Source organism: Bos javanicus, chromosome 3, assembly GCF_032452875.1.
Source record: "Bos javanicus breed banteng chromosome 3, ARS-OSU_banteng_1.0, whole genome shotgun sequence".
NCBI classification, from domain to species: Eukaryota; Metazoa; Chordata; class Mammalia; order Artiodactyla; family Bovidae; genus Bos; species Bos javanicus.
The window spans coordinates 109,984,264-110,009,677 of record NC_083870.1 but is presented as its reverse complement, the minus strand read 5'-3'; the positions used below and the strand labels follow the sequence as shown (position 1 = coordinate 110,009,677).

At 37.6% G+C, this 25,414-nt stretch overlaps 2 protein-coding genes and 1 pseudogene across 9 annotated transcripts in view; 2 read left to right on the top strand and 1 right to left on the bottom strand.

The window, feature by feature from the left end:
- Window positions 1-16,763, top strand: part of AGO3 (argonaute RISC catalytic component 3) — a 132,508-nt gene extending 115,745 nt beyond the window's left edge. For all 6 annotated transcript variants that reach the window (XM_061412524.1, XM_061412523.1, XM_061412525.1 and 3 more), the window contains exons 18-19: window positions 2,720-2,919; window positions 3,497-16,763. In XM_061412524.1, the coding sequence (XP_061268508.1) occupies window positions 2,720-2,919; window positions 3,497-3,605 (309 nt within the window). In that variant the 3' untranslated portion in view covers window positions 3,606-16,763. The remainder of the gene's footprint in view (window positions 1-2,719; window positions 2,920-3,496) is intronic.
- LOC133244855 (magnesium transporter protein 1-like) lies at window positions 11,889-25,275 on the bottom strand. Of its 3 annotated transcripts, XM_061412538.1 has the most exons (4): window positions 25,167-25,275; window positions 22,866-24,237; window positions 14,551-14,756; window positions 11,889-13,238 (listed from the first exon to the last, which is right to left on the bottom strand). In XM_061412538.1, the coding sequence occupies exon 2, from the start codon at window positions 24,054-24,056 to the stop codon at window positions 23,046-23,048; it is 1,011 nt and encodes a 336-aa protein (XP_061268522.1). In that variant the 5' UTR covers window positions 24,057-24,237; window positions 25,167-25,275; the 3' UTR covers window positions 11,889-13,238; window positions 14,551-14,756; window positions 22,866-23,045. The 3 variants fall into 3 exon arrangements, with proteins under 3 accessions (XP_061268522.1, XP_061268520.1, XP_061268521.1); XM_061412536.1 differs by having other exon boundaries at window positions 11,889-14,756; XM_061412537.1 differs by lacking the exon at window positions 25,167-25,275 and adding an exon at window positions 24,926-25,004 and having other exon boundaries at window positions 11,889-14,756.
- Window positions 20,013-21,829, top strand: LOC133245232 (succinate dehydrogenase [ubiquinone] cytochrome b small subunit, mitochondrial-like; annotated as a pseudogene).
- Window positions 25,276-25,414: the final 139 nt, after the last annotated feature.

The following is a 25,414-nucleotide window of genomic DNA, read 5'->3' as shown; positions in this document are numbered from 1 at the left end:
TGGGGAAGTAAGGCCCCCCATGCTGCAAAGCATGTCCATGAAAAAAAGGAAATATGTTCCCTCCATACCCACATTGTTGAGAGTTTTCATTATAAATGGGTGTTGAATTTTGTCAAATGCATTTTCTGCTTCTATTGAAATGATCATATGACTTTTATCCTTAATTTTGTTAATGTGGTCAAATCACATTGACTGATTTGCAGATACTGACCCATCCTCACAACCTAGAATAAATCTGGGCTTCCCTGGTGACTCAGACTGTAAGAACCCTGCCCACAGTGTGGGAGACCTAGGTTCAGTCCCTGGGCTGGGGAGATCCCCTGGAGAAGCGAACAGCTACCCACTTCAGTATTCTTGCCTGGAGAATTCCATGGACATAGGAGCTTGGCAGGCTGCAATCCACAGGGTAGCAAAGAGTTGAACACAACTGAGTGACTTTCACTTTCAGTCATGGTTTATGATCCTTTTAATGTACTGTTGAATTTGATTTGCTAATATTTTGTTGAGGATTTTTGTGTCTGTGTTCATCAGGGATATTGACTTGTAATTCTTTTCTTGAGACATCCTTGTCTGGTTTTGGTAGAAGGGTGATGCCAGCTAACCCTGTAAAATGAGTTTAGAAGAGTTTCCTCCTCTTTTATTTTTTGGAAGTTTGAGGAGGATTGGTGTTAATTCTTCCTTGAATGTTTAGTAAAATTCACCAGGAACACTATCTCGTCCTGGACTTTTATTTGTTGAGAGATTTTTGATTACCCATCATCAAAATCAATTTGATTCAATCACTAGTAATCAATCTATTCAGATTTTCTATTTTCTGCTCCATCATGATTCTGTTTCTAACCCATCCTCCATATTACTACTGACATTATTGATACTATATTAACCCCCATTCTTACCACACCTAAAATCTTTACTGGTAAACAAAGCTGTGCAGTGCTTTCCCTGCTGCCTACAGATAAAAGTTCAAATTCCTAAGCATATCTTTCAGTCTTATTCCATATGTTCATTTCAACTTCATTTTTTTCTCCATAGGCTCCATATTCTCTTCATCTTAGTCGATTAACTGTTCTCTAAATCTACCATGGAGTTGTATGCCCCCTGTGTTTTGTTAAGGCCATTCACTCTCTATAGTGTCTGCTCACCCCACCCACCCCCAAAAGGCCAAATATCCCTCATTCCTCTCTTGGTGAAGAACCCTCAGGGCTCACTCTCCTAGTTACTTCCTTTGGTATTCTTATACAGGACTAAGTACCAGTAATACTGTAACCACTTATTGGTTGTTCTATAATTGTAGATGCTCTGTTTCCTTTACTCTTCTACTGAATTATGTTTTCCAAGAGAGGACAAACTTTTGGCTTTGCTTTGTTTTTCTTTGCAATTCACAGTCTGTAGCATCGTAACTAATATATAGGCACTCAGTTAAATGTTCTGGGTTTTAAAAAACACATAACATGCAATGTACCATTGTAGCTGTTTTTCAAGTGTATAGTTCTGCGGCGTTAAGTAATTCACAGTATTGTCCAGCCATACCACCTTCTGTCTCGGGAACTTTCTCATCTTTCCAGACACTCTGTTCTCATTAAATACTAACTCCCTGTAGCTCAGCTGGTAAAGAATCCACCTGCAATGTAGGACACCCTGGTTCGATTCCTGAGTCGGGAACATCCACTGGAGAAGGGATAGGCTACCCACTCCAGTATTCTTGGGCTTCCCTGGTGGCTCAGCTGGTATAGAATCCGCCTGCAATGTGGGAGACGTGGCTTCAATCCCTGTGTTGGAAAAATCCCTGAGAACGGAAAGGCTACCCACTCCATAGCGGAATTCTACTGGAGAATTCCATGGACTGTATGGTCCATGGGGTCGCAAAGAGTCAGACAGGACTGAGCGACTTTCACTTTCACTTTTCCCCATTCCCGCCTCCCTCCAACCCATGGCGATCACCATTCTACTTTCTGCCTCCTGTGAATTTCACTATTTCAGTTACCTCATATAAATGAATTGTACAATATTTGTACTTTTGTGACTCGTTTTAGCATAACGTCATGAAAGTTTAAGGCTTCCCAGGTGGCACAGTGGTTAAGAATTCGCCTACCAGTGCAGGAGACACAAGAGATGCTGGTTCAATCCCTGGATCAGGAAGAGTCCCCTGGAGAAGGAAATGGCAACCCATTCCAGTATTCTTGCCTGGAAAATCCCATGGACAGAGGAGTCTGGCGCGTCATTGGGGTCACAAAGAATGGGACAGGACTGAGCATACATACACGCATGTTAAGAACATAAGCTTTAGAAACAGAAAAGTTGACCTTTATCACAAATATAAAGGACTGTGCCTTGGAAACATCAGGTTTCATCCATGTTACAGTATGTGGCAGATTTTTCTTCCTTTTTCAGACTGAATAGTATTCCATTATATACACACACACACACTCGTACACACACACACTACCCTTTATTATACATTCGGCCATCAGTGGATACTTGAATTGTGTCCACCTCCTGCTATTGAGAATTATGCTGCTTTGAACCCAGGTGTGCAAACATCTGTTTGAGTCCCTGTTTTTACTTCTTTTGGATACATACCCAGAATCAGCTAAATTTTGTGGTTTTTTTCCCCCCCACTGGATTATTAAACTAAGATGTATTTTGTTAATGTACAAAGATGTGGTAAATATTTATTTAGAAGTTTAGAAATCAGCAGAATATTCCGTTGCCTCCTTAGGGTACCAGCCGACCTTCACACTATCATGTTTTATGGGATGATAACTGCTTTACTGCAGATGAACTTCAGCTGCTAACTTACCAGCTCTGCCACACTTACGTGCGCTGTACACGCTCTGTTTCTATACCTGCACCAGCGTATTATGCTCACCTGGTGGCGTTTAGAGCCAGATATCATCTCGTGGACAAAGAACATGACAGGTAATACAGACGCGTAACAAGCACAGATTCTCACCCAAAAATCCAAATACGCTGTGTTAGGATTTTCTTGGGAAATGTCTTTTTAAGTATTTATGTGTAAGTGAGCATATATGTGCCTCTCTATTTGCCATAAAGTACTGCCACTAAGAATTAACATTCCACAGGCTATTAAAAGAGTCAGTGAGCCAAATAAAAAGCACTGATAGAACTAATTGTCCAAGGTGAGGGTTCCTATTAAGATGTACAGTCTAGGCTTATTAGTAATAGTGTGATGTAGTGATTTTGTTGCTTTACCATTAGTTCAGGGGAGAGATTATCAGTAATAAAAGTGATATATTCAGACAGAATTGTAGGATGTCTTGGATTTGCTTCTAAATAATCCTGGGGGGTGGTGAGAAAAGTAAAACAGAATTGGCGTTGAGTTCATAATTATTGAAACTAGATGACAGACATGTCAGGGTTCATTACACTGGCCTCTTTGTTTTTAATTTTAAAAATTTTTCTACAAATAATATTCTTCAGAATTATTACATCAGAATAGGGTTTGGTTTTGTGCTCATTGCCACTTTTCTTACAGTGCTGAAGGAAGTCACGTTTCAGGACAGAGCAATGGACGAGATCCACAAGCTCTTGCCAAGGCTGTACAGATTCACCAAGATACCTTACGCACAATGTACTTTGCTTAAAAAGTCTAAGAATATTCTCTGAGAGGAAGAACTGGAAGATGAATCGACATACAACTTATGTTTCCAGTGGAGTCAGCTGGGTGAGGATGCCTCCAGCCATACAGAAACCAACACTGTGTGGGGGCCAGGGTCTGATTTTATGTTGATACAGGAAGATTGTTTACTTCATCAAGGAACACAGCACCATTATGCAATATGAAACCAGCCAACTGCTTTTTTGTGCGGTCTCCTGTAGGAAGTATCGCGGTTGTTTTGTTTTCACTTTCTTGTAGTCTAACCCTTTTAATGCCTTTACCTCAAGTTGCTTGGCAGCACAACTCTTTGCAAAAAAAAAAAAAAAGTAAAGAAAAAGTAAATGAAGGTTTTGTTTTTTTTTAAAAACTACACCTATATGAATAATCAAAGTGATTGTTCACAATGATGTGTGCAAAAAAATTAATGTGCATTCATGTATTCTTGTAAAAGTTATCTGTATATTTTACATATATACATGCATACTGCATATGCATATATATCTGGATCTACACTGATAGTAGATATATATGTATCCCTGTATATATTTTATAGTTCATTCCGTCGGGGAACCGTCTTTCCCTTTTATTATTCTCCCACCGCCACTTTCATTTTTCTCTCTACCTCCCTTGCCTTCTTCACCTACATTTTTTTTCCCTGATGCTACCAGTGACATTCAAATATTCATGTATCTGGTTCATTTGAATATGAAGCATGGCAAACTAGATTTTTATTTTGCACACCCTACTCCTATCTCTTGTCTCATACACAATTTTGAGTCCTCAACTCTTGGTATTGCTTTCCTAAGAAACAAAATTATTTTATATATACATATATATATAAAATATGGTTTTGTGAGAGCGAATGTCTGCCCCCTCCAGCCCTCAGCTTACATTTGCCGTTTGTGCAATGTGTACATAAGCAGTAGCACCTAAACCATTCTTTTTCTTTAGTGAATTTGTTCAAGCTGCTATTAAAAAAAAAACTTGTCAAAAGTTGTAACTCTCTCTATAACTGATGCTACTATTCTAAAGTCTTCTGTTTCTATGTGTTATACATGGAAATTCCTTAAAGCTTTTATAAAGGGTAAATGTTTTACATGATTGGAATCATGTAGGGTTGAGGTCTCTGAAATTGGGTAGAGAGAAGGGTTGTTGAGGTTTCTTTTAATTTTTTTTTGCTAGTTTACTTGCTGCCTCTCATACCTTAATGTGATTTTCATATATATATTTTTATATATATGTGTTGTATATATAAACATATATGTATGTGTTTTGAAGTATAGCTTCCTTTTTTCTTTTATATTTATTAGAATAGTGCTTTAATAATTATAGAATCGTATTGGCAACATCTTTTATAGAAATATAATCATGTTTATTTTAAGAACTGACAATTTGTTTTTGCTCTCTTTTAGTGCAATAAGCAGTTTTAAAAAGAAAGCTGTGTCTGTTTTACATCTTTACCACAAATCATGGGAGAAACAGGCACCTCCATAATTTTAAAAGGGCAAAGTAATATAGCCTTAATTTCAGAAGGAAAGTTTTATAATTTTCAAGTTTAAATCATGTCTGATAAAAATCATTATGAAAATGAAGGAAGTTAAATTTCCTAAATGAGTCTTGACCTTGAATATTAAAGTTGAAAAACTTTGATTTAATTAATGACAATGACTAGCTTAAGATATAGAAGACATTTAAATTTTTGAAAAGAGCTCGTGTTTATTGAAGAATCATACTGGTAAGCTGCCAGTTTTCATTTACTAAAATGTGTCAGGAAAATATAAAATGATATTTTTAAAACTTTATTTGCTAATTCATCACTAGTGTAACTTTCCTTTTAAAATTAGGGAGATGGTGACAAAGGAAGTTATCATTTGAAATGAGTTAAATCACTGAAATGTTGAAAAACTTTTTTGCAGAACTTTTGTTTTTATTAACTTCACTTTAAGATAGTAAAAAATACTATAAAGCTGTCAAAACCGAGTTTATCAGTAACCTTGGATTCAAGGGAGCTTTGCACTTTGTAACTCATGAAAATTGCATTTAAATTTTTTTTTTTTTTTTTTTGCACTGGTTCAGAGTGTAGATATTACAGATTGTTTCCAGTGGGCATTGTTAACCTTTCAGAATTCCATCTGCACATGAAAACAAATGGATTAGCTCTTTAGTTTCTCTCTTACCTGTTATCCATGTAATGCCAATTTACTGTATTTTGAGCCTAAAATCTGAGCCCATGTCCTCCAACAGGTATGAAATCTTTTGTCCCCCTGCCAGAAAATTAAGAAAGTACTGTATTTTGTATGTTTATTATATTGAAGTTGCTGAGATGCAATTTACAACACTGTTTCAAAGCTCTTTACATAAGGTGATGTTTGTGTAGTATATACATTTTTCTCCCAACCGCCTCTCCTCCTCCAAAAAATGTCTATAAAGGTTGTATTTTTTTTTTACATTGAAGTTTCACTGAATATAATCCAGAACATAGACAGGAGAAGGAAATAGTGTATCTTAGATGGTAAAACCTGATGGCGTATGTTTGCTCAGTATGAGTAAAGCATCTTCTTTATCAGTGGGAGTTTCACAGATTCATGTGGGAGACTTTAGGGCCTAGGGAAGAACTGTAGATAATTTCCCGTGTTTACCTGGTTTACCTAATTTCAGTCACCTAATCTCACATGTGCTTAAAGTAAAACCCACAATTTAAATCTATTTAGAAGGACTTTTACAGAGGAAAAAAAATTTTTTTTAACATAAAGCTTTACCTTTGAAATGAGTTCTTTATAAAGGGTGCTCTTAGAGTTTCAACATTGCTAGTTTAAAGTTGGTTAACTTGAAAGAATATGTATAGTATATTTCTATTTTGCTTACTAACAAATTGGTGTATCAAACTTAATTATAAGAAACTTTGTGCTTAGAATTTTAAGATAAAAGACTAAATGGCACATATTTTTTGAAATTTGTTTTAATTGTTATTGTACTTCTGGTGTAGAATCACTGATCTTTTTTATTTAAAAAAAGGAGGAAAAAAAGATTGTTTTGAGTTTAAATGGTCATGAAACTCAACACTGACCTTTCTGTTCCTGCCCTTGCTCACTAACTATACATACGGTGAATGCTAAATTTCTCTCTGCTGTTTTCTGTGATATATGAGTGACTTTAAAATGTCAGTCCCAGCAACTGGTATAATAGATTTTCATGTGAAGAAGAATTGGGAGCTTAATGTATATTCTGGATGGCAAATATGTAAAGTGCTGATACATGTTTTATATTACAGTATCAAGTTAATGGCATTGAGGACCATGCATTTATAATACTGTAGCTGCTATATTTATTTAATGAAGTAGAGTCTGACAGTTACTGCACTAAACAGTAAGGAGATGAGCAGGATTCAAGGCTGGTGTTAAACTTTTTTTTTTTTTTCCTAAATAAGATTTAAGAACATGAAATATCAAGATAACAAAGGGTGCTGCCAATTTAGGTTCAATTTAATGTCAGGACACTCTTTCTTTGTTTTAGAAATGTGGATTTTTACTTTAAGAGTTTTGAAAAAGGGTACCTCAGCCTCCTTAGTACTGGTTTTTGGCTTATTTTCACAGACATACAGATGCCCTTTATTTTTTTCTTAATATTTACCTTTTAACACATTTCTCAGAAAAAGTATTTGTCTATGAAAATCTTCCTGGTTATAACCTATTAATTTATTTATCTTCCTTGAAGAGGGTCTAGGTGGGATTCTAGTAGGAGTATACTGGGTGTTTTAGAAGGCACTTGATAAAGATTCATCTCTTCCTTCTAGCATGGAGACTCCTAGCCTTCTAAACACCTATACTAGTTTTCCAAACTATAATAGGTTCTCTAATGACCCACCACTGCCTAAAGTTTACTTACATATTCTCTAATGGATTTTAGCATGACAGACCTCATCACAGGCTTAGTCATGACAGACTTAAGCTATGTCTAGGAGAATAAAAGCTGAGTTGCCGTTCCTTAGAAATGATTGGCAGAGGATCTCAATGTTTAAGGAAAAGGTGAACACTCAGAATGCCAGTAATAAATCTGAAGGATCTATTTCTGATGAATTATAGACTAGGAATTAGAGATTCTTATCCAAGAAATTTTGTGGGTATTTGATTCAGAGGCCAATATGAATTTACCATAGGTAGTGATTTTTATGAAATTCATGAAGCTTAGCCACTTGGATACAGCTAGAATATTTTGTAGTCTTGCTATTAAAACTTGATAGTGATGTTTTTCCAAGAGGCTTAACTGACAGGTCTGCATAAATTTTATTCAGTATCATTTAACCTGGTTTAAATAGTTGTTTTAATTCATCCTCTTAGATGTTTTCCTGTTGAATACTTTTTAAAGACAAGTTGCCACTAACAGTAACTTGCTACTTAAATTATCTTTTGTGAGTTATCCAGTCAAGCTGTAAAAAGACACCATTGGAATGGTATCTTTATTTTGGCTTTTTTAATCCTTTTCATTCTTTTTGAGAATTCATGGATATCCTAAAGCTTCAATAATAATACTTGCGAGACTTTATACCAGGTGAGACCTTTGTGAGTGGTAGTATAACCCTGACTCTAGAGGCTGTCTGTATTTTCCTTTTCTCCTCTCACTTGATCATATAAAGCACTTTGTGCTTCTGCAGGAGTCAAAAAGCAAAGAATAATGTGTAAAATCAGTACATAGATGGGAAAGTGAGAATTTTCTCCAAAAAAATCATTTAAAAACATTCCTACATATACTAAGAACATTTGTGATCAGTGGCAATACTAGAAATGATACTGTGATTAGTGAAACCTAAGCTGATTCACAGGAAGAAAAATTCAGTCTCTCTCTCTCTCTATATATATATATATATATATAGCCTCAAAGGGAAAAATATTTTTTACTTTTTCCTGCTTTTAAAAGTGGTACATTTCAGTTTCTAGTTTTCCATGTTGATCAAAATAATTTAACTGAGATACAGTGGTCAAAGCTTGTGCTAATATTATCTACTACTAGTTGAATTTTATTTTTCTTTACCCATCAAAGATAGTGCTCTATATTTTTACATTGTTGTAAGAATATTTTGCTCTTGAAGTATGGAAAGTAAAGATTTTAATTTGAATTAAAGATAGAAGGTTAATAAATTTCATATGGAGGGTTGAGATTTACCAATGAGAAGCCCTCTTGAAGTATCAGGTAGCCAACAGAATGACAAAATTAAGATGCTGTTGAATCATCCATCCAGCCATTGGTCTCACTTCCTTTTTGAAATCAATATCTGAGGTAACCAAACTCTAATGTTGTATCTATGTTAGGGTATCATTAAAGCAAAGATGTTCTTCAGGGTAGACGCTGAATTAAAATTTTAAATCATTTTTTAAAGCAAGGCGGTTCTTAGAAAGTGCCTTTTCAGAAGATGGTGCTGTAGACTTTTATTTTTCAAATAGCATGAGGCTAAAAATTTAAAAGATAAATTATTTTAGAACTCCAAGAGTATGACCGTTTCATATAAATAATGTTATTTGTTGTCCTGAATCTGGTCCAAGGGAACCAAATATAGCTTTTATTCAAGTAAAGTATCTAAGTAAATGCTCACCAAATGTATTTTGTAGGTTTAAAAACACAGTTTTTAACAGAAGTAACCCTTTCAGTTCTCGGCTGTGTTGAAGGTAATCTATATGGCACATAAAACAGCGAGTTTGCTGAACTTCTTAGCAAGGGTACGAGTACAGTAGTAAACCCCCAAAGTCAATGGTAACTTGCCAGAAATTATGTGATAGGCTACCCTCTCCCCCTCCAGCATATTGACCCTTTTGTAAGTATCTATTGGTGGCCTTGTCTAATTACTCTTTACTAAAGAAGACTGCACAGAAAGATAGAGCCAACTCACCAAGGAAATAGGAAAAGTAAAATGGTATTTCTCTATCTTTAGGGAAATCTTTTCTCTTTCAGGCAGCAAGATACATTCTAAACGTCTCCCTCTCTTTCTAGCGTAGATGGAAATGATGACAGTGCATCTGTACGATCGGTTAATTCGAAATTGAACGTGTAAAAATCAGGCTTTGGAGGAGAGAAGTAAAAGGAAGGATAATAGCAGAATTATTCCTACTGGTTGGAAAGTTAGTAATCTATCAGGAAGCAGTTTTCCCTTGAACTAGAAGTAGTAAACAGCAGTAAATGATCACCTAACCAGTTCTTGCTTGTGAACTTGGTGAGCACTCTTCCAGAAAAGAATAAACTTAAAAAACAGACAAAAGAACACCACACCTCAGTAACCTTGTATGCTGCATTATGTAATAATGATAGTGAAATTACATTGATTGTTTGGAGTGTACTGTGTCTGTCTGCAAACACACATGCACAGTAAACGTCTTCATTTTTATAATGTCATAATAGCGATTATGGGTTTATTTTTTTAATATTAATTTTTCTATTGTGATGTTTGTATTTATTGACAATTTGTGCACAACTTTTATATTTTGCTTAGATATTGGTTTTAAGGTATTTTATTTTTATAGATATTTCTAGCTTTTCCTCTTTCTTTGTAATATCAGCTAAGATAAGATGGAATGTTAACATACCAACCAAACTACTAATTCCATAAACTCTAGAGTTTGGATTTTTACCAATAAACCATTAACACTATTTTCTAACTTAGAATATTTAATGTTGTTTATATAGTGGGCATTAAAAAAGACAGTCTTTAGACAGATTTCTAAATGTGGAGAGGAAGTGGAACTTTCCTATAGGATTTCCTCCCCTTAAGTATCTGACTAACAGACTGGATTGATTTCACCTGATCTGCGGATTGGTACCAGCTTGTTACACTTCTTTTTCTAACTTCAGCTACAGTTGGAACTGCTTAAATGGTTACATCATTCAGCATTAGGATTATGATACCATTTTTATAGACCTGGAAAACAGCAAGTGATCCAGAAGTCAGTGATAATTGACTTTGAAATGGGGTGTCCCTCCTCTGCCATAATTATATTATATGGAAGACTTGCTACCCTGAATTTTTTCCTACTGTGCTTTTAAAATTGTTTTAACCCTACCATACTTTTAAAGTTGTTTCACAGAGTTTAAGTGGCTAAACTTAAGATAAAGACTGATTAATACTGTATTTCAGCTAATTAAACATTTAAGTAATAATTATGAATTTGAATTAATTGGAGGACAGTTAAAAGTATTATATAATATTAATTTCAAGTGTAATATAGTCACTTTAGTTTCCTAGTGAATCAGTTTAGTTCAGTCGCTCAGTCGTGTCCAACTCTTGGTGACCCCATGGACGAAGAGATCAAGATTATTTGTATTGATGTTAACTTTTTATAAAAGTACATGAAAAAAGTGAATTCTCTTAAACAGGTAAAACATTTCCATTGTATTTTTACACAGTGAATTTTCTTGGTAAGCCAATTTTTTTCTGTAAGAGATTAAAAGATAAACTTGATCCCACCCTCTGAGCTTTAAATTCTAATTTATCAGGGTTTAATGTACGACATTTTGCCGTACTATATTCTTTCACTGAGAGGGGTAAATGAGAAAGTTTCAAGTAATTATAATCGGAAAAATATTATTTTTATATTGTGTGAAACAGTTTAAAATGAATCAGCGTGTGATTTCATGTAGATGTTAGTTATATCACTTTTCCCCCACATTTTTGCCAGTTTCAGTGGGCTTTTAAATATTCATAATACACTAAGCTACTTCCTTTACCCTGATATCAAGTTGTAATTGAAGGTTGGTATCCGGGAGTTGGTGATGGGCAGGGAGGCCTGGCGTGCTGCAGTTCATGGGGTCGCAAAGAGTCACACACGACAGAGCGACTGAACTGAACTGATTCTGATTATAGGAATTTGTTGATACTAAAAAACTAAATATGTTTTGAGCAGTCAGATATGTTTTTGTTGCAAGTATACGCCCCCCTCTTAAGGATATTTATTGTGGTCATAATTTTAATAGTTTTATTCATTATGCTTCAACATTGCCCTAGACTGTCAGGCATATAATTCTTGTAGGCCAGTATTTTTAAGGCAGCTCTAAGTAGAAGTCCTCCTTTGTTTTCTTTTTTTCTTCCAAAAGCTCTTAGGAACCTGACATGTAGAGCTTATTTCACTGTTTATGGTTGGCTCCGTAAATCAGGGTACCCAGCATCAGTGCTGAATTACCATGCTGAAGTACTGGGTGACGTGCTCAAGCTTACAGTCACCTCTTAGAGCTGTCATGAATAGTCTTATGTGAGTAGGAAACAGATAGGAATATCGATCATTAGAACTTTGCTTTTTTGTGTGATGTTTTATTTCTAAAAATTGACTATATGCAAATCTACAGTGTTATGTTTTAAGTTTAAAAGGCTGTGCCAGAGACTAGAGAGGGAGATCACTCTGGTATTTAGTGCCTAAAACTTTCCAGCTTTATTTACTTCATGGCTTTAGTTGGAAGGACAAACAAAAATCCTTTAATTTGGCCCTTTATTTTTAGAACCAAAGAAGGGAGAACTTTTCTACAAAAAATGTTGCAGGTGTGATAGGAGATCTTTGTGAAGAAATGGACTAGTGGGTTTGTAAGAGTATGTAGTAAGGGGGGAAATGAGGAAAAGGAAAAGGTTTCTTTGCTGGAATCCTTTTGGACAGAAAGCTTAAATTGTTTGATACTTACCTATTTCTCATAGTCACATTGTAAAAGAGGAACTGTTGTGATTTGAACCTAAGAAAGTGTCACTGTAAACTAACTGTATTTTATGTTGTTTGTTGTCCCAGATCTAAAGGTACATCTGTCTTCATCAGAGACGTTGCTTCTGAATTGTAATTTTAAAATGAAGTATTTTTCTTAAATAGAGCCGCGAAATTGCTATCAACAAAGCTTCTCCAGCTTTTCCCTTTATATAGAAAACACAAAACAGAACCTTCCCAGACAAGGTTGTCTTTCCTGTAAAAAAAAAATATATTTTGATAAAAGATTTGGGGAAAACACTGGTAGGCTGTGATGAAGAGGGAATTTTGCCTAACATAAACAGTCCAGCCAGGTTAATGGATACAGTTTGATCCCAGGGAGTTTAACAAGAGGAACCTTTGGTAGCAGGTAAACATTTGGTTTTGGTAGCAACAGGCTTGGATCTCTGGTGGTGATTAACTGCGAATATCTCCCTGTTTCATAGAAAGGGAATGATCTCATAGTGTTGATGATGATCCTGCATGTGCTGTTTTTCTAATTCAGAAATCAGGTCTAGCAAGCACTAACCAAAATCTAATACTTTGTCCCCATAAGATTCTTAAAAAGTTTTCCAGGAGCTTTCTCATTTCTTAGCCCAGAGTACAGCCATTCTCCTCTTTAAAAAAGAAAGAAAAAGGATTTAGAGGCAGTTTATATAGAATTCTGCTTTGAGTAAGTGTCTTTAAAATACTTTGGAAAGAAAGATCACATACCACAAGTTATGGCTTGATTAAGAGACTCTCTGAATACTGTTTTCATGTTTGGGTTCTAAAGTTTTTTCTTTGACATACCATTCTTTGATCTACTTGAGTGCCATCATTCTGTTTGGGGATGTTGTCAGTGCTTTATGCCATTTATGAGTCGTGCAGTTCTTCTCTCTCCTCCCCCTTACAGACACACACAAACACACACACTATTAAAAGGGGGAGGGATAAAAGAAAAAAGATAGTAAGAATCATTAGAATGTAACTTTAGTTAATAATGATAGAGAGAAATCCTAACTTGGTTAAACGAGAATTAAGATTGAAAGTGTTAGTCCTGCAGCTATTCTCTCTGTCCATAAAGGTTTTTGCTACCTGTAGAGTGATAATGTGTACAGAATATGTACCTGAAATAGGATGTTATAGCAAAGTAATAGAGAAAATTATTCTTGAAAGTAACATTTCAGTTTTTTGCAACAGTGATGCCCATATTCTTAAGGAAAATTAATGTAGCTTCTAGTTTTAATGAATCAGACTCTGATTTAAACATCAGAAGATTTGTAACTGATTCTGACATGTCACCTTAAATATATAAAAATTGTATTAAATGAATACTTAAGACTATTATGTCCTCTTAATTTACATATTATTTCAGACCTTAGTTCTGTAGATAGATCTCTCACCTATACGCCTCTTAGTGTGTGCAAAGTTCCATATTAAAATTTTTTTTAATTCATTTTGTAGTCAAACCTGAACTATAAAGGAGAAAGCAAAATAAGTTTCAAATACCAGAACTTTTAGAAGATCACAACTGGAAAAAGATGGTTGAGAGCTTGTTGCCTTTGAGGGTAGTCAAAGTGTTAGTCGCTCAGTCAGGTCTGACTCTTTGCAGCCCCATGGACTGTAGCCCACCAGCCTCCTCTGTCCATGGAATTCTCCAGGCGAGAATACTGGGTAGCCATTCCCTTCCCCAGGGGATATTAAAGGCCTCTAAAACTTGAGCTAAGACTTGGAGTTTAGTCAGCTCTACCACTAATTTGCTCTGTGTCCTTAAGGCAGTTTCCTTAATCTCTTCATGTCTAGGCTCTTGTAAAATGGTATTGATAATACCTGCCCTCATCTCCCTCACAAAGTAGTTCTAAGATTAGGATGATTGTGACAGTGCTTGAGTTCTCCAAAAGAAAAGCGACTCAGAGGTTCAAGATAAAAGAATATTGTTGTATGAAGTGTTCATTTCCAGTTTGCCCCTATGAAAGTATCTTTAGTTACCACCCTGGATCATTTTATCAAACAAATGTAAGAGAAACGGAGGCTTTATCATGGTATGGCGTTCGCCTACAAACGTATCCTGTTTCATTTCTCCCCTGCTAGCTATCACACAGGTTGAATTTTTCTTTATAATCATTTTTGGAAAAAGTGCAACTCCAAAAACCAAACTCCTTTTAGTGGTGCTATGGCAGCTGTGATTGTATTTCAAGTTAGATTAATGTGATGAAACCATCAGATAATCAAAACTTAACTAACTTTGCCTTTTGCCTTCAGGCATTTTTGCTGTGGATTGGCATCAGAGGCTGTTGCACACCAGATAATTATCCATTTGTTATCCCTTTGTTTCTTGCAGATCTTTTTGTACCTTTTTTTGGAGTACGGGGTTAGGTTTTAAGAAGGAAAGTGTGCTTCTTTCACTTAACACTTCACAGAGTTGACCTTGCTTTCCAATCACCATGTACCTGTAAAAAATCATATTAAAAGGGTTTTTTTCTTCATTTAAATTCAGTTCGGAGCATCTGCAGGTGATTTTAGGCAGCCTGTTGGTGTCTGACCCAGTTATCTTTATGGATTGTGGGCAGAACCTTACATTTTTACAGACTTACCCACTTTCCTGGGGGTAAGGGGCTCCTGTTTCTAGGAAAAAAACAAAGGGCACATCACCACAGGTTGTATAAGCAATTCCTTTGCTTGTTTGTTTTGTTAAGAAATAAAGGATGCATTTGAGGTACACAGGGTATGAATGCATTCAACATTTATTTTTTATTTCTATAGATGATCTCCCCTTCTTGCAGGCAGTTTGAGCTTTTAGCTCATCACTAACGCGGGTGATATCTGCCTTAGTTTTATAGGATAAAGTTGGGGAGGTTCATGCTTGGAAAATGAACAAAAAAAACTCCACCTTGCTGGGTGAGATAGCTGAGAACATTGGATATTTCAGGAATACTTTTAAACAGTTTTTGCTATAATGTGTAGCTTTAATATTTGTCTTCAGTTATAGACCCATGAAAGTATTACTGTATCTTGTGAATAAAGATCATTCTTGTGGACTATATGGATGCATTCATAGGCTGTGGGAAGCAGTGGCGTGTGTGTGTCCGTGTGTGTGTAAATATTCTATGTTTATAACACTGTGTATTACATAAGTTTATATAGAACAAATGTGTTTCTTTAATGTTTTGGGGGACTAAAATTGTAATATAACCATTCCAGTGTAATCTGACCACTCACTCTAGAGAACATTTATACTACACACAGATACACACCCCTAAAGCGTGGCTAACTGCTCCCACTTTAGATAATTGCTGCTTTTTTTAAAACCCAAAATAATGGAGGAGGAAATAGCACTCTTTTTAAAGGGGCTTTTCTGAAAAGTAAAATGTAAATATAGGACATGTGGGAAGGGTGGGGCCTTCTGCAGATGTCCTGCAGGTGGACAAATAGCCTTTTAAATTTTACTTTTTAACCATCTTAACCGTGTGTGCCTATTTGTACTGCAGATGTGAAATATTTGGGGGGGTTAATATCAGTATGTTTTGAAACTGAATTATTACATAAAATCAGAGTAACCTCTTTCTCCATCCTCCTTTTCCACACTGACTATTCTTGCCAAATATTTCTACTGAAACCAATTTTCAGCATGGTAAAACGATGGACACTCAAACCTCCTTCTTCATCTTCCCTATCCTGTCTTACACCCAGTCTGGCCTTATATTTTTTTGTTGGCTTTTCATAAGTAAGAACAATTTACTGTAGTTTAGAGACTGCAGAATTTCAAAATGTTTATCTATAAGCCTTCCTTTGTTAATGTTCGGTTACACAGTCATATTAGTTAAAACAGTGGAGTCAGTGGAGTGAGTCTGAGTTCTTAATATGCTGTAAGATAAAATCTTGACTGATATTAAACTTGACGGCTGCATACTATTAAGAGGAAATTGGATTACATGGTGGGTGGGAGCTAATCTATGATATATATGTAATCACTGTATAATTAGAAACACCAAATGTTGAGTCCTATCACTGTGTACTTGGGGGCCAGGCTTTGGATATGGTTTTCATTTTAATTCCTTGAAGACTGTATGTCATTAAGACGAGCAGAAGGCAAATAAAGTTTTTAAACAAAAATGCTTTGGGGGGGTATTTAAATTATGTTCCCCCAAAAAATCTTTACTACAAAAAACCTAGGGTTGAGATTGAGACGCTTCAAGCCGCTTTTTAAGCAGTTCAGTCACTTACAATATTTTATGTTAAAGAAATTGTCATAATTCTTTCTGAGCCAAACTGTCACTAAAGTGTCCTGTGACAGAACCACTCCTTTTTTCTGCCATTCTGTGTATTGGAAGAGTTCTATGTTGTATTTGTTTTTAATCCTTGATTTTAAAATATTAATGGTTTTAGTGTTGCTTAGCATCAGTTTGAAGTGTAACTTTCACTAATAACTGCAATAAAAAGAAAAGCTTTGCTCCAAACTTGCTGTTGGTGTGTGTTCATCATTACTGCACTTCAGACTTAGGTAAAGGGAGTTAGCGTGAAAGAGTAGAAAGAATTTAGGCTTTAAGAATCGTAAAGTCCTGGATTCTAGACAAGTTCCTTGATGTTTCTAAATAATAGGGCTGTTGGGATATTCAATGAGTTGCAAAGTACTTAACAGTGCTGGGCATGCAGATGGAACCCAGGGTTTAAAGAGGTTCTCCCTGGGGACTTTCCCAGTGGTCCAGTGGCTAAGACTGTGCTTCCACTGCAAGGGGCACTCAGGTTTGACCCCTGGTCAGGGAAGTTATGCATGTCAAAAAAACCCCAACTCTGATGGGCCTGGAGCTCCATAGGGGGGAAATAAAGTGATGTAAAATACAATTAAAAAACTCTCCCCCATCTAAATAAGACATTGGGTCTCTTAGACTCTCCTTCCTTTATCTAAATAACAGACACTGGGTGGGGTGGACAGAGGAGTAAGCAAGAAGTCAGGCTTGCAAACTGTCAAGTGGTGAGAGGACTTACTAGGTAGGAGAAGCAGAAACAGAAATGAGTTGGAGAATCTGCACAGGCCCAGAGGTGGGCGCGCGGCCCGGGTACGATACGCAAGACAACCCTGGACTGCACAGCTGCGTGGCCTCAGCTATATCACTTCTCATTTCATAATTGAACTTAACAGACTAAACTCAGAGGTCTCAACTTGGCCGCCAGTTTCAGTCTGCAAATAATTTTTGTTCGGTGTTGAAAATATTTTTATTGGTTGCTAACATTTAAAAGGTAGCGACGGACAGTGAAGCCTGGTGTGCTGCAGTCCATGGGGTTGCAAAGAGTCGGACACGACTGAGCGACTGAACTGAACTGACTGAACATTTAAAAAATCAGAAGATCTCACGTAAAAATCCCTTCAAACGTAAAGCGATTCATCGGTTTCACTATTGCTTCAGAGCCCTTTCACAGCTGCCGCAAGGGGAAGCTCAGGAGTGGCTGTCCCCCTCGGATGGAGCTGACTCCACAGCCCCCATCGCTCTTTGCCCGGTCTGCAAATGTTTGACTCAAAGGAACCCTAGCAGGACCTGAGGCCTCCAACCAAGCAGGAATCCCCATAAGAATGAGCTCCTTACCTAGGAGGAACTCAACTACTTTAAAGGATTCCAACCTAAATATTAAAAACTTGTCCCTTCTTTATATGTTTACCCTATTTATGTTCTCCAGAACATCAGAGAATTCAGTCTGATGCCATCTTGCTATTATGTATCCTGCACCCCAGGCTTCCCCCACCTCCATGTCCCCAGACTCTGTGCAACCCTCATGGTACAGTTTGTGTTCTTGAAGGATCTTGTCACTGATGCTGAAGAAGCACTGGTTACCTTAACTAACAAATGCTGATGGTTTGAGTTTAACTATGTGTGTCAGCTGTTAAGTTTGACAAATAGAAGAAAATCACTCTAATGTCAGTCTTGCCCTAAAACCACTGATATAAGTTCAGAAAACATCAATAACTATATCCAGATTCATACACTTAAATGGGGGAAATATGTGTAACAGCGATGCTAAGACATGCCCTGATAAGTCAGGCTGTAGTAAACATAGTGAAAAAGTGAAAGTGTAGTCACTCAGTTGTATCCAACTCTTTGCGACCTCATGGACTGTAGCCCTCCAGGCTCCTCTGTCCATGGAATTCTCCAGGCAAGAATACTGGAGTGGGTAGCCTTCCCCTTCTCCAGGGCATCTTCCTGACCCAGGGAGTGAACCCGAGTCTCCTGCCTTGCAGGCAGATGCAGGTTCTTTACCATCCAAGCCACCAGAGAAGCCTGGTAGCATACACAAGTGTACCAGAAAATCATGACGTTTATCTTGGCAGACAGTAATCAACCAATTGCTCTGACTGATTAATAAAACAGGCTGAACTGGACAGAACAAGTCACCAATTCTATTAAAATCCAGCTGCTTGAAACTTTCTTCAGAGAAAAGGGTGTTCAGAGCACTATAGTAAGACATACAGAAGTGAGGTGGTCGTTCTAAGGGAAATTCCAAGGTCGTTTTTCATTTTAGGAGGGGGGCCGTACATCTTGAACTCTTAAGTTCTCATAGTTTCCATGTTTCAGTCCTTTGATCGTTTGACAAATTGTTTGGCTGCTGAAACTTGCACAGCTTGCAGCTGCTCTAAGGAAATTAATTAGGTTAATCTGTCAGTGCCAAGAGAGGACAAGATCATTTTTACAATGTTTGATATGTTTCTATCATAAAGGACAGGAATCTAGTTTTTATCTGTTGAAAAAAAGATGGCTATTTTCCTACCTTGTCACTTTTGTTACTTCTATAATTTCTACAATCTATAAAGATCTTTGCAATGCCTTTATAGAGCAGCACTTTTCTCATACTATTCTCCATTAAAATATTTTCCTTTAAGAATAATGCTTGAAAAAAAAAGAATAATGCTTGGGTTCACTTATTTAAAAAGAAAAGCAGACATAGTCATGGCTTATGAATTATGAAACTTTATATGATGTCTGTTTCTCAGCTGAAACAAATTATTAATAGACTTTTTCGCTAACTGACCTCAGAAACAGCCCAGTTCAAAGATACTTGCAACTGCTAACTGTACAGTATTACTCTTTACTGCAGCATAAAGTACTCTTTACCACTAGATGGAATTTGCACATTATGTTGCAAAAACCGAAACCAAAAACATCAGAATAGTGTTGATGCTTTACTAAACAGGATTTCAGTCACAACCGTCATTCGGATGGTTTTCATTTGTAATTTTGTTTTGGCTGTGCTGGGTCTTTGTTGCTGCATATGCTTTTCTCTTGCATTGCGAGAGCTTCTCACTGAGGAGGCTTCTCTTATCGTGGTGCACAGGCTCTAGGGTGTGTGGGCTTCAATAGTTGTAGCACATAGGTTCAGTAGTTATGGCTCCCTGGCTCTAGAATACAGGCTCAGCGGTTGTGGCACAGGTACTTGCTCTGTGGCATGTGGGATCTTCCCAGACCAGGGATCAAACCCATGTCTCCTGCATTGGCAGGTGGATTCTTTACCACTGAGCCACCAGGGAAGCCCCACTTGTAATATTTTTATACAAATGTAAAATTAAGGTTGCCAAACCATTTTATTAGTTTAATTTTTCTAATTTGTTTTTGTCCTCTTACAAAGATTTTAGGTTATAAAAATTTGCCATTTGTGGTATTCCCTTGAATAGTATTTTTTTTTTTTATTATATTGGAAGATGGTTTTAAATCTTATCTATGTTAAGACCCTTTAAGGGAGTGACAGAGCAGCTCTGGTGGCCAAGTGTCCTCTATGGTGCCTGAGGAGTACAGGCTCTGTTCCTCCAAACACCAGTGGTCAGACCCAGGCATATCTCAGTGTTTCTCCAGGACTGACCCCCTCTGGGTTGGTGTGTGGGATACAGGCTGTTCACCCAACATGCAGCCACCATTCTGGATTCAAAGTTGCAGCTCCACTAGACTGGTGAGAGGGTTGTCAGTGTTTTGGCCGGAGGCCTACTTCCAGCAGCATGTTTGAATCCTTGCTCTGGGATGGACTGGCTGCAGCCCTCTCTCTTCACAGTCACTGGGGCACTGGACAAGTTGTGACTATGTTCCGGCAGAGGCATCACAGAAAGCTGCCACAGCAGGCTTTTTGGCTCTCAACTTTCACATTTGCGGGGCTTTGTTATTTCAACCATCATGATGTGGGCATCTATAAAGTCATGGCTATGCTATGAAACTGCTGACCTTTTAGACTTAACACCTTGAGAACTGATTGTACACCTCCTTGCCTCTGCTCTGTCATGCTCTTCAACTCACAATAAGAAGGCAATAACAGATAAAAGTCCATTGGTGAAACAAATCTCTTAATCACTTGATTTCTTTTTCAACCTGGTTATTTTGTAACTTTTAAAAACGTATTATTCATTTATTGGCAGCACTGGGTCTTTGTTGCTGTGATCAGGCTTTCTCTAGTTACACTGCATGAGCTTCTGATTCCAGTGGCTTCTCTTGTGGAGTGTGGGCTCAGCAGTGGCACATGGGCTTAGTTACTCAGGCATGTGGGATCTACCCGGACCAGGAATTGAACCTGTCTCCCCTGCTTTGGCAGGCAGATTATTAACCACTGGACCAAAACCTGGTGATTTTTTTTTTAAGTATCTCTTTTTGAAAAAAATTATTTGGCCACATCGGGTCTTAGTTGCAGAACACAGACTCTTCGTTGCCTCACGCGGAATCTTTTGTTGTGGTGCGTGGACTCTCTAGTTATGGCACATGGGTTCAGCAACCGTGGTGTGTGGGCTCAGTTGCCTGAGGTCTGTAGGGTCTTAGTTCCCCAATCAGGGATTGAACCCGTATCCCCTGCATTGCGAGGCAAATTCTTTACCACTGGACCATCACAGAGGTCCCCCTGCTTGTTTTTAGAATATAATCTTTGAAGAAAGATTTGAGAGCAATTGTAACCAAGAAATTGTCAGGCTGAGTTCCGTATGCAGGGGAGTTATTGGGGTATCTCTCAGCTTCTCTTAAGACTCACAGTATAATTAAAGGTTACATATGAGCCTTTGCCTTTTAATTTATCAAACTTTTAAAGGGAATTCAGCTTTATTATTCTCAGTATCTGATCAGACTTCAATACTTGTCCTAGGATGGTAGAGAAAGGGAAAGACTGTTAATTCAAGAGTAAAGACTTCGCAAAAAGTTAGGCAGTGTTTAGTTTCTGCAAACTTCCCAGCGCTGTTCAGTTGATACTAGTTACTGATAGTTACATGTCTGAGGGAAATTTTAAAATTAGAAATGATGATATTTTACATTACTGATTTCTAAATCCTAGGAAGAAGAGCCTGGAGATTTTCTGAATACTCTGAACATACAGAAGTTTCATGTAGGGAAGAGGTCCCTTTAGATATGTTTCAAAATGTTACAGATGCTAAACTAAGACTTAATCCTCAAATGTGTTTACTTGCCCTAAAATAATCTGTCCATAAATATAAAATTATAAGTAATAAATTGTTCCCTCACTGTGGGAATCTCTAATGTGAAGATGAATTCTATGACAAAGTCTTTTTTAAAAAAATTGCTGTATAATAAAAATTTATTGTACTCCAAAAAAAGACCCTTTTGGTATTAATTTGAAAATCTGCAGAAATTTCTCATGTAACACTAAATTGTTGTTGCTTGAAAAACATTTTCACAAAGTTCTAACTTTTCTAAAATAGAAATTTCCAGAGGGATGACGAGAGTTTAATAGTAAAATACAAACTTGCTGTTATTTGCCAAGATTAATAAACTATTTAGGACTTAACTTTGATTATCTATATAAAATAGAAGAATGGTAAACGGTTAAATAGTCGGGGAGGGGGAGCTCCAAATTTGTACTTTGATTTTCCACTTAAAGGGTAAAAAGGCTGAAATAGAACCACTTTTAAGACGTTCCATTTTACATTTCTGCATATTGGAAATAACCTGATATTTTAGCATGCCTCCAAACAGAAAAGGATGAATAAAATCATCATTCATTCTCTGAATTGTCTTTATTTTCCCCTTGGATTTAAATTTAATCGAAAACAACCTCACAGCAAGACCAAAATAGGAACTACTATTTTGTTAGAAATTGTCCTCTTGAAAGAAAAATTTTAAAAATTTATCTGAACCCTTTCCGGTTAAAAAGTAATTAATAATCATGGAGAAATAATCCAGTATTTAATTAGTTTGTAATATCTACAACCATCAAGAAGCACAAAAACGTATTTCAGCAGGAAAGACTTGGAAGATGGAGCACCAAGGATACTCTATCTGCCTCTAGACACTGGAAGTGCACTCTAAAGAAAGAGAAGGCTCTGGGAGCAGCACACTTAGTAAGCTGTGCAAATACACACCTCCAAGAAAGGCACTACAGGCATAACTTGGATGAACACCTTATCAAGACATTTTTCATATTAGAATAAGATCAGCTGACAAAGCATTAATTAAGGGACTTTCAAACATGGTCCTCTTTTGAGAAAAAGTATATACTCTGAGGGTCTTAGTCATTGGAATTCACTAAGTAAGGTAATATATGACATTTACTGGGAGGAGAAAATTGAGAAGAACAGAGAAGATACATACCATAACAGATTTTGAGGGAAAAAAACCAGCTTGTTATTACCAAAGCACCACATGTCTCCTTTGGCTAAATCTCAATCACTTAAAGAAGTTATGAGTTCATATTCTTCCGCTTCATGTTTTTGTCTCCACATTAAAAAAAAAAGTTTCTTGCTTCCTTGTTTAACATCTCTAGGAGCCTTTTTAATTCATGAGAATTCTGAATGGATAGACATGATATTTAAGTCTGACGAGAGAAAGCAGCCAACTGAAGAAGATGACAAGTAGACACATACCAGTCACGGACATTATCTTCCTCCTTATAATGTTCATACGAGAGGTGGCAGCTGTACTTAACAGCACCATTCCCAGGGTAATGCACATATAAAACAGAGAAATGATGTACATTTCTGCTACATACTGAAAGAAATACGTGTCTTGAATATAATGTGTCTGTCCTGTGTGAGTTTTGCTTTCAGCAAACGGGGCTCCTCGTATATGAATCCACATTCGACCAGATGACATCAAGATTACAAAACACAGAGCTAAAACCGCCCAAAAATTTTTGCTAAAAATAAACGTCCTCTTCCATTTCAATACATACACAAGTCCACCGATGAGAGCCACAGATATCCCTAACTTGAAGGGATAGTGAAAATGTATAGGCTGTCTGGTTGTGAAATTGCCCATCCATCTCCCAGTTCTGTCGTCTACCCATGTGAACATATGCTGCGCAGAGATATCCCTTACTTGGAAATTATAAATGTCATCTGCTGTGAATTCACTTTTAGCAGGAAGATGGAGGACAACTGGACCTCCCTTCACCTGGAGTGTTTTAAAGACCTCAGGGCTTTCATCAAAATCCAGCATAGCAAAAAATACCTTGTTGCTGAATGCACTGGAGAATTGCCAGGAACCTGCCAAGACCTGAAATTCTTCAACAGCAAGTTTGCACGGTGCACATGATCTAAACCTCTGGAGAGCAGTAAACATTGCAATAACGGAATAGTTTCTGGGCTTTTCTAATACAAAATGGTTGAACGCGGCAGTATTCATTCTCATCACTCTGTCTCTCTTAGTCCAGTCCATCAGCTGTCTGACCTTTTCTTCTAACACCTTCTGTCCCTGGTCAGGATGTGCCGAAGCCTCAGGAGTCATGAACATCAAGGCCACCACAGTCAGAGATACGTGCCGAAGCCACCAGCATTCTTCCATATTTGTTTACTTCTTCTGGTTACGTTTCCAAATATCTATGCCAAAATCCGATCATTTTTTCTAACAATTTGTCCAGGGATTTATATTTTTCTGTCTTCGTTAATCCTAGCATAAAGAGCTATATCACAAATTTCCATGCATGTCTGGCTTGTGAGCCATGTATTAGAGTTTAGAAAATATTCTGTGGAAAAAAAAATTTGTGATTAAAGAAGTCTTGGAAATGTTTCCAACCTCAGTCTCTCTGCAGAGTTCCAGACTCACATTTCTGTCGGCTAGACTGCAGTACCGGATCCACGACAATCACCTCAAACTACTCAAAAACCAACCTCATCATCCCCTTGCCTACCAAGTCCTAGGTTCTCTAACCTCTCTTCTCTCTGTGACGCGCTCCCCTCCACCCGCCCCCCACCCCCCAACCCCCAACACTCACTGTTGTTTTAAAACTGAGGAGTCCTGTTGGACTTCTCTTATCCTCCATCTATCAAACCTGAGCTTAGCCTCTGAAGCAGACGGCCTGAGTTTGGATCCAGGCTCTACCACTTAGTCATGTGACCCTTGGCACAGGGTTCCTCACTTTTCTGAGCCTGTTTTCTCGCCGGTAAGACGGTGGTGGTCAGAGCATCCACCTCCTAGGATCTTTCTCCGCAGCCCTCCGAAGAGCAGCTGGCCGGCAAGCTGAGGCTGGCATCCCTGCCACCCTCTTGCCCAGCGCCACCACTAGAGGCAGTGTGGAGTCGTAACTGAGAGAAGATAGACCTAGGGACCAAACTTTTCCATCCTCGCCAGGCTCTTTAGTTGCTGGCGAAAATGGGGGTCATGCCTGCCTCACCTATTAGTTATGTACATTAACGATCAACATTTTCCAATACCTAAAACGGTCCTGGCACGGTTGAATTTTTTCCCCCCTTCTCCTTTTTAAAGAAATGGTCGAATTGTTTGCATTACTACTTCCAAAACCTCAGTGACCTCTCCCAGGGACGTGCTCTCTCCAAATACGATGATCATTTCTTTCATGACGTCAAGCAGATGATGAAATTGCTGGGAAATATAGGATCAAAAGAAGGTGCGTAAACAGTGTTAAATATATACACATTCTGGAAGGATACTTACTGGGGAGTGAGCCTGAGGATGACTTTGGTATCTTTTTTTTTTTTTTTTTGCTATGTTGGTGGGTGACCTTTATCAAAATAAAAATGGTTGTCAACGAAGTGAGGGCCGTATCCTGACGCCCTCCTCCTCCTCGCTGCACCACCCGCAGCACCAGCCCAGCCGCCGGCCCTTTCCTACCTGGAAGGCCTCTGGGCCCCCAAAGCCGCCGCCGCCGCCCGGCGGTGGCCAAACTAAACAGGCGGGCGGAG